Below are 10000 nucleotides of genomic sequence, written 5' to 3' on the forward strand. Positions count from 1 at the left end.
CCGGTTCGAGTATATTTCATCATCTGTACCTTACGACCCATTAATGACTCCGGATAGTCTAGATTGTTTATGGGTATATGACCCTTTCTCCCATATAGTGGTATAAACCCAAAAATAAAAATGGTCATGAGCGCAAAAAGGGTTATAAGCCCCCAAAATAAAAACAAGAGTAAACTTGGGCACGAGACTCCTACCACTATAGACTCGGGTCGACCAAAGCCTTGTGAGTGGATTTGGTAGATGGAAACTAAATGAAGCCTGTCGAATATTGTGGGTGTAGGTGTCTCTGTGTGCGCGCGTACGCATGCATGTGTGTGTGTGTGTGTGTGCAGGCGCGTATCTGCAGGTGTGTGTGTTTTTGTTTCTGTGTCTATCTATCCGTCCTCCCCATCAACACCCGACAACCGGTGTTGGTGTTCAGCAAAGTGACTCATGCAATAATTACTAGATTAAAAAAAATGTCCTGGGGTTGATTGATCTATAAACGGATTATACATTTTAATAATCAGGGTTTACTTGTCACCATTCATTCTGTAATAAGCAGAGTAATCTAGATAACCAAGAGACAAAACACGATGACTATTGTTGGTCTTATTAGTGCCAGGAAGAACATTCAGTTATAAAAATACTTTAGAGGAACTGAATTTTCCAATATTTATATTAATTTACGCAAGTTTTTGAACCAATTTCTTCTGTATATTGTTGTTTACCTCATTTTATAAGTTTTTTAGGAATTATATCAATTTCTTTCTTTTTCTAGCAAATTTCATTTAAAAGACATGGCCTTTGATAAGAATATAAGTAAAATTATGCTCGGTGACATTCAATATTTTAAAGAATTTATTCGTAAAAATTCACATAAGGTAAGTTGTTCCTTTTATTACTTTCTCAAAGTTACTTATTTGTTTATTATTTCATACAGAATATTAAATGTTCCTAAGTAACCACGTGTATTCGTCCCTGATATTTCATTTCTTTCTCCACAACTTTCTTCTAATCCTCATTATCATTAGATTTTATAAATATTTAACCCAATCATGAAGCATGTCAGAGTTGATGGAATGTGAGTGAGAGAGAAGCCTGTCATCACACACTGCAACGGAGTATTCTGGCAGGAAATATTCAGTCGTCCAAGAGATGAGGGACAGATGGAGCCAGTAGATGGATGGTGACTTTGTCATGACGTTCTCTTGCTACAAACGGTTGAAGGTTTTACGGACATCAAGGGCTACACCATTTCTTTTGCAGAAGTTGCCAAACTCATGGAAATACTAATGTGTCACATAGAAATTAAATCCTCACTTGATCTGGCTTTATAGTATTGTACTTCTTCTAATCATTGAAGACTGGAGGCACATGGCCTAGTTGTTAGAGCAGCGGACTCGCGGTCGAGGGATCGCGGGTTCAAATCTCAGACCGGACGATGTGTGTGTTTATGAGCGAAAACACCTAAGCTCCACGCGGCTCCGGCAGAAGGTAATGGCGAAATTTCTGCTGACTCTTTCGCCACAACTTTCCCTCACTCTTTCCTCCTGCATCTAGCAGCTCACCTGCGATGAACCGGTGTCCCGTCCAGGTGGGGAACCTATAAGCCAAGAAACTGGGAAACCGGCCCTAATGAGCCAGGCATGACTCGAGAAGGAACAAACAACATTGGTGCATTTGAGACAACAGACAGCTATAAATAAAGAATTAGCTCTGAGCCAACACAGAGAAAAGAGTTCTGTCAACAGAGGCCTTTGACACAATGCTTGCTTTCTTTTTCCTACGCCCCTCATTATGTACAAACTTCATGAGACACCATTGTTGTTTTGCTAACAGTATTATTCATGTTGTACCAGTTTGCTGTATATTCTATTAGTGTGGAAATAAACCTGTGTCTTCATATTTCTTGGTGATCTTCGTCATGGCTCTTTTGGAATGAGAAGATTATAATTTCACTGGGGCCGTAGTCACATCACTTTTACCACTAAAGTCTCCTTTAATTAAATTAACAGCTTCAAAAGATGTCCTTAAGTATTTCACCTTGTCTTTTGTGTGAAAAGGGTTCTCAACAGATTGCTTCTGAACACTGAAGGATTCCAATATCCTTTCAGGGCGATTCTATTGGCTTACTGCTATAAAAGGAATGCCTTGAATGTCCGTAGGCTTCATACATTCAGGGACCAAACAACCCTTTCCAAACAAAGCCGACAGGTCTTCTTTGAATATTTTTCAAAGTAAAACTAAATCCATCAGATTTTCTCTTTTCCCTGCAAAATCTTATCATACACGGGGAGAAGGGGTTACTTATTCGGGAATTCATGATACTCCTTCAAGTCTTTGACTCTCCTCAGTTGCATCATCATCATCATCATCATCATCATCACTAACATCACCATCATCGTCACCACCATCATCATCCCCACCACCATCATCATCATCACCATCATCACCATCATCATCATCATCATCATCATCATCATCATCATCACCATCAACACCATCATCATCATCATCATCATCACCATCATCACCATCATCGTCACCACCATCATCACCACCATCATCATCATCATCATCATCATCATCATCATCATCATCATCATCATCATCATCATCACCATCATCATCATCACCATCATCATCATCATCATCATCATCATCATCATCTGTGCTTTCCATACTTTGATGAATTCAACCATTTATCTATGGGTAACATGTTTTTTTTTCTTGGGTTGTAATTAAAAAATTAAAATTACTGTGACAATGTCTGAGCCAACCTAAGATGAAAGAAACTGATTTGGGGATCATCACAGTTCCAGGTTTTCTCTTGAAGTTTTCTAGGGTCAGTCGAAGAGTTATAGTTTCTCAATTTTACAAAAACTAACACTTTTATAAATAGGTTTATTGCTTCACATTAAATTTAAACAAAATATGTTCCAAATAATTCATTAAAACAGTAATTTATGCTTTTGTATGACTTTGAGGAAGAAAAATTAAGTTTGTTATCTGCTGTAGTATATTTTACATTGCATATAATGTGTGTGAATATAATTTCATCCCACCCAGTTAATGTGGCTAAAAATCAATTAGATATTACGTTATCAATTTATTTAGAATAAGTTTATAAAAAGTTTCATACGAAATAATTTGTTTTAATAAAAATGATTTTTAATAGTAATTACATATTAATTTCGGAATAAAGAGTTTTGATCTAATTTAAATATTTTTTTATCTAATTTCAAAACAACCAAGTTTGTTTACGCTTATCACAAGAAAACTACAATAATAAGTCTTCCCATTTTGTTTCGCTTGATTTTGCTGAGAAGAGTTTCCTGTCACATAAATTTATTGCCAAAGGAAGTCCTTCTCGAAGTGTCTTGTGTTTTACTTAGAATTCCGTCTTAGTTGATGATGTAAAAATCTTGATATTTAATTGTGAACTAAAATGCAATAAAAATTGAGTTGTATGAAGTATGGTAGGGAAAACGAATTAATTTTCATTATCTGAAGTTATTTGGAATGAAGCGGGGTCGCTGTGGGTTTTCCACAAACGGTAAAGATCCCCTTCAGCCATGAATGACCTTGGGATTAAGTCAAGAAATTATCCTCCAAGGAATAAGTCCGAGCAGGGTTTTTTATAGAAGACCAGCAGTCACCCGTGCATACCAGCTTCCCCCACCCCATATATATATATATATATATATATATATATATATATTATATATATATATATATATCAGTTATTCTACTCTAAGCTAGAAATGAAGGGAGATAACTACCATAGGATATTAAAACTGTCTTTATAGCAACAGAAGTGTTTAGGAAGGTGTTTAGACATACAACAATAGCAACAACAACAACAACAAATGAACATTTCAAAAGTTTATCTTTATTTCAAAACTTAATCTCTAACAAGGGAACTAAACAAGTAAAGAGGTCTCTATGTGACGGTTAGATCTGCTAGAAGCAGTAGCCAAATCCACATCAATTTACAAATTATCATCTTAAAGAAGAATAAACTTGACAATATGTTTCTGGCTCCTTTACATTAAGGATAAAGACAGGGTGGTCATGGCTGGAATGCCATCCCCACCCTATCACAGATCTCTGTCTGGATGACCTGGGACTAAATAAACAGTATTTACACAGAAATTCACTCTGTCTGAGGTAGACATTCGAGTACGTCCAAGCACTCAGCTTCCAGAAGAGCTTCTCTGAGTGTTGCGAATGTGAATTCTTCTGGAGCACAAGTTGCAAACCATTTGCGGAGCATCTGGAAGCTCTGTTCTGTACTGTTATTTGAATTTTCAAGCTTGATCTTGTTCAAGTGGAAACTGCCAATTCCTAAATTCGCACCTGCAAAACATACAACAATAAGAAATAATTGCAACAACATCAACAATAAAATAAAAGATGCGTTCTGTAGTTTGTAATAAATTATAACAAAGAAATTATACCAGTTGAGAAATTTTAACAATAATTAAGAAACATGAATAATATAAGACAGTGTTCTCAATTTCTCGGAATCCTGATTAAAAGTTAACAAAGAAGTTGAAATAAAAGATAAAGATGGAGAAGAAATTAAAGGAAATTAATTGAAAATTACTCTTGAAGAAATTTATGGGAAACAGATGGCAGGAAAATGGTTTGCATAGGCAAAAGTGTCACCAACTTTGACACCATTTCATCCATCGTTGCATTTTCTCTGCCTTCTATTTCTGGGAGGGTACTCAGGCCCCTCCTACATAGGCTCCTATCAAAAGCAATTATCATTAGTCTTCGTGGCAAGATTCCCAAGTATAATCAACAGACACTATTTTTTTTTGTTCCTTATCGAGCCATGCCTGGTTCATAAGGGCCGGTTTCCCGGTTTCTTGGCGTATAGGTTCCCCACCTGGACGGGACGACGGTCGATCTCAGGTGAGCTGCAAGATGCAGGAGGAAAGAGTGAGAGAAAGTTTTGGCGAAAGATTCAGCAGAATTTTCGCCATTACCCTCTGCCGGAGCCGCGTGGAGCTTAGGGGTTTTCGCTCATAAACACACACATCGCCTGGTCTGAGATTCGAACCCGCGATCCCTCGACCGCGAGTCTGCTGCTCTAACCACTAGTCCATGTGCCTCCACAACAGATACTATGGATATTATCCAACCATCTCATTCTTGATCTGCTGCTAAGTCTTCTGCCATTTGGTTCAGCTTGAAGAATCCATCTTGCAGTTCTTTTCTGCAACATTCTAATCTGATATCTGTAGAAGCAGAACCGTGGAGATTTAGTGGCTCAACCTGCGTTTTGTGCATCCTTTAGAGCACCAGAGACCCTTTAGAGGAATCCCATTTCGGCTGCTTGGTCTCATCACATGATCAGCACCTGAAATAGTCATTTGTGATGCTACTCCTACTCTCACTAATTAGTAATTACAACACATCAACATTTAGGAACAGCTACAAAGTGGAGGCCGAACTATCAAGGAATACCAGTCATATTAGGTACACCTGGACCAATTAATATACAAATAGATATGATACCAGAATGATTTCAACTACGCAGAGTACAAAATATACGTTATATATTTTAGAAGACACCAGCTTAACCGTTCTGGGTTCATGATTCGTAATAAGGATTACTTTTAGTGGACCAATAGGGGAAGGTAGATGGGGTTAATAGGGATTCTATACTGCGTACTCAATGCACACAATAGATAATGTGGGGTCAGATGTAGGTTGATAGAGAGGAAGGAGTTTGTGAGTTGTAGATATACAGGAATATTTAGTTGTAAGAACAACTGTGAAAGGCATGGACGACAGTCTCTGTAACCTAGGTGACATAATTAGGGGTGGAGAAGACTATTCTGAAAGCAATGGGATTAGAGAAAAGAATGAGGTGGCAAACTGTACGGGGAGCTGTTATCCCTACTGACAAATAACATGTCACACAAACTGCCCACTCTTGGGTTAACGACGTTGCATTTGATAATGTGGTCCTCTTCTCCTAAGGGAAAGAATGATGTCACACCTGGAACACTTTTCTTCTGAAGATGTCTGCCAGATTAAGGCAGATATCTGCCTCAACAACAACAACAACAACCTATCAGTGAACTTAGTAAAAATCTAAAGAAACAAAATCATTGATATTAACTCATCTGTTTGTACATAAACAACATATTTTAGATCCCTACTTTAAAAGAGAATATTAAATCTTTTGTGTCTTCTAATTAATCCATTTTACCAACCATGCAAACCTCGATTTTATGAAGTTTCTTCAATAGAATTACTTTACAGCTAAACTTTCAATTGGAAATTAAAAGAATGGAAACAGTTCTCAATCATTCTAACAAACAAAAGCTTAAGTGAAGGCAAAATTTATAAAAATCAATTAGGCATTATATACTCACCAACATTTTGCCATTTACTCCCTAACTTATTTGCCACCACTTTAAGATGTATCTCCTTCAGTTTTAGGGACCCTGAAATAAATATTTCCAAATTTTATGCATCATGCTATAATTTATTTGTCTCTATTAAAATATCAGCGATAATCATATAATGTAGAAATTATCACATTTAATTATAACTTGATAACACTGTTCTTAGTTTTATCTTTCCTTTCTTATATCTGTGCCAAATCAATGGCATGGCATTTTCCTCACATCTCTACACTTCACTAACCAACATTCTTCTCATTTTCTGCTTAATTCCAATGATGATGATGATGGTGATGGTGATAGAACTTTCTTCGACTGTCAAAAGGCTTCAGTGACAGAAACAGTGTTTCTGATGTTATTGTTAATATAAGAACAAATTCACAAGGAATATGTAACCCTACCCACACCCCGTTCCACCACCACTATTATACCACATTTGTCAATAAGGCTAATTATAATGAGATAATAAATGAATTTCATTATTAGACTTTAGAAATTATATCTAATTAGTATCGCATAAATATAACAAAATATTTCACTTTTTGTTCCATGTGAAATGATGCCAAGACACAATAACATCTGGACATCACTGGACTATAAGGGTCAATGAACCCAGTTTGTAGGGATGCGGTACTGGACCCAAATAAAACAATATATTTACATGGATTAAAATGTTAGGTGAGGGAACAAGGTGATGTTATGACAAAATAAGGTTACGTTTCAGACATACAAATGTAAGACTATCAATCAATAATAGCTAATTAATTATCATGTTAATGAGGTATACGGCTAGTACAATAGCACATTGCCTGGCATTGCAATACTTGATATCTATGGAGATTGTATATAACATGACAAAAGGATATCTAACCATCGTTATAATGATATCTATATAGATTATATATAATCTGACTGAGGGATACGTGACTCCCATTATAATGTTATCTATAGATTATATATAACCTGACAAAAAGATACCTGATCATCGTAATAATGATATCTATATAGATTTTATATACCTTGACAAAGGGATATTTGACCATCATTATAATGATATCTATATAGATTATATATAATCTGACTGAGGGATACGTGACTCCCATTATAATGTTATCTATAGATTATATATAACCTGACAAAGGGATATCTGACCATCGTTATAATGATATCTATATAGATTTTATATACCCTGACAAAGGGATATCTGACCATCATTATAATGATATCAATACAGATTGTATATAAGCTGAGAAAGGGGTATGTAATTATCATTATAAAGATATCTCTATAGATTGTGAAGGTGTGTGGCTTAATGCTTAGGGCATTCGGCTCGTGGCCATAAGGTTGTAATTTCAATTCCTGGTGGTATGTCATGTCCTTGAGCAGGACCCTATATTTCCACACTCCTCCCCTCCATTCAGCTGACAAAAATGAGTTCTACCAGTAATTCAAAAGGTTCGCCTTTTCACATTCTGTGTTATGATGAATCTCCCTGAGTATTAGATTAACGGTTCATATATCTGTGGAGTACTCAGCCACTTTCACGTTACTTTCATGAGCAGCCTGTTTCCTTGATTAGCAAACTGGTTCTCTCATCGTCCTAACCGATGGAGTGCCAGTTTTCTATATAGATTGTATCTGAGAACAGTTGATATTATAGTAGTTCCATGAGCAATCACAGAAAAATGGCACCAGGGCCAGTACCAAATACTAACAATAATTTCTTTCACCAGTCAAATAACAACGACCAGGTTCCAAGATTCAATTTAAACGTAAGAACGGAAATAAAACCAACAGTTAATAAACACAGAAAAGTGTGTTTATATTAACATTAATATAATCTAAAAACCAATAAGAATGAGCATAAATATGGATGGGAAATGTTATTCAGATCATGTAGCAAGTGTTGATTATATATGGTTACAAACAAGGAGTTGTGTGTTCAAATCACATTAGGAATTCCTATTTTATTCCTCTTTGTATATTTTATACGTGAACATAAATACTTTGTTTATATGTAAACATATGTTCACAGTTCATTACAGTCAAGACATTCAGTGAAATTAATTTAACGATCAATTCTCTTAGTATTAATATTGTAATTTTTATTTTATTTATCACAACAATATATGTCCTAACCTGAGACATTCCGGGTACGTACCCTAACAAGAGATGACATCTCAGATCAAACAGTGGACTAATATTATTGTTTAGCATTTTCATAACATGATAAATCATGAAGAATTTCTGGAGGATAACTTTGCAAAATATGTTGAAACTATCGATGCCATCTTTCACCAAATAAACATTCACAGCAACACAAAACAATTCATTAAGCAAAACAATTAATTAAGCAATCAAAGCCTCTAATGTTGTTCTTTAATCGCTCAATTGAGATTTTCTCATTGAATCTTTTATTTTACCAAAAATCATTCTCATGTTCTTGTAAGTAACATTGTCTTTATCAGATACTGATAAATCATTAATCAACTCTAATCACTCGCAATTGACTGTAAAAACATGATATTTACTGAGGGAATCTGGCAGCTTTATTAATATTTCTGTTAGTCGCCGTTTAACTTGCTGTATCACTCATTAGTCTTATCTTGCAAACAGTATCATCTTGAAGTGTAGCAAACCTTGTATTTGGACGAAGACGAAGTTTGGTGGATGTGGTGATTGATAAAGTATCAATAAGGAAAGATACTTGGAAAAGTTTTTATCATAAATCTGCTACATTTATGACAGGCGTGACTCTATATAGAAACACGAAGTACATTATTCAACAGCATAAAGTCGATGAGACAAACAGACAGATCATCAAATAGTATTCTTACCAAATCCACGTTTGTCAACTATAACTTGTTGACACTTGGGACAATTTTTAGGCTCATTTTCTGAACAGCAATCTTTGCATGTAACAGTGTGCTCACATGGTTGAAACGTCACTGTAGCTTCACTAGATTTACACAGCAGACATCTGTTGAACAAAACATAGAGACATAACACTGATGATATTCATTTATAACAAATATTGCATTGAGTACATGTTTAGAGTACAGATTATTACGAGATACTAAAGGAACCAGCAAAAGTACAACAAAAAATCTTTTTTAAATAATTACATGAATGCAAATGATATCTGTACAAAACCCAAGAACTCTTTTGAAAATTCATGAGTTGAATGCAGTAAAAGTCATGCTTCTATCTGCCTTCAATGCACAACTAATCTCTTGATGATCCCAGTCCAAGAAAAAGGTAAAAAATGGTTCTATGATGGATGGAATATAGGAAATGGCCCAACCCACAATTTCAGTGCCTGACCTGTGTGTCTTTTCGAACTATTGCTGTCAAACAAAAGCAGTCCATCCACAAGGAAATTACGGATAGTCGATAAGGGATTTCCGAATTGAGCATCGAAATTGCAGATATTAAAGCAAAAATCAGAGGTATTCGATTAATGAATGAAATATGGCGACTGTTCTCTATTGCAGGAGGTCAATAGGCACTTCTGGTTTGTGATTAGTGTGAAAAAGATGATGAAACGATGTGTGAAAAAGATGATGAAAAGATGATGTGGTCTTTGGTCAAAA

The 10000-nt window shown here is 35.6% G+C and overlaps 1 protein-coding gene across 1 annotated transcript in view; it reads right to left on the minus strand.

The window, feature by feature from the left end:
- Positions 1-3854: 3854 nt before the first annotated feature.
- The window catches only part of LOC115226214 (serine/threonine-protein phosphatase 6 regulatory ankyrin repeat subunit B-like), a 24404-nt gene continuing 18258 nt past the window's right edge, over positions 3855-10000 (minus strand). Inside the window, 3 exon segments of the mRNA XM_029797237.2 lie at positions 3855-4341; positions 6378-6449; positions 9245-9387. Of these exon segments, the coding sequence (XP_029653097.2) occupies positions 4139-4341; positions 6378-6449; positions 9245-9387 (418 nt within the window). The 3' untranslated portion in view covers positions 3855-4138.

Source organism: Octopus sinensis, linkage group LG29, assembly GCF_006345805.1.
Source record: "Octopus sinensis linkage group LG29, ASM634580v1, whole genome shotgun sequence".
NCBI classification, from domain to species: domain Eukaryota; kingdom Metazoa; phylum Mollusca; class Cephalopoda; order Octopoda; family Octopodidae; genus Octopus; species Octopus sinensis.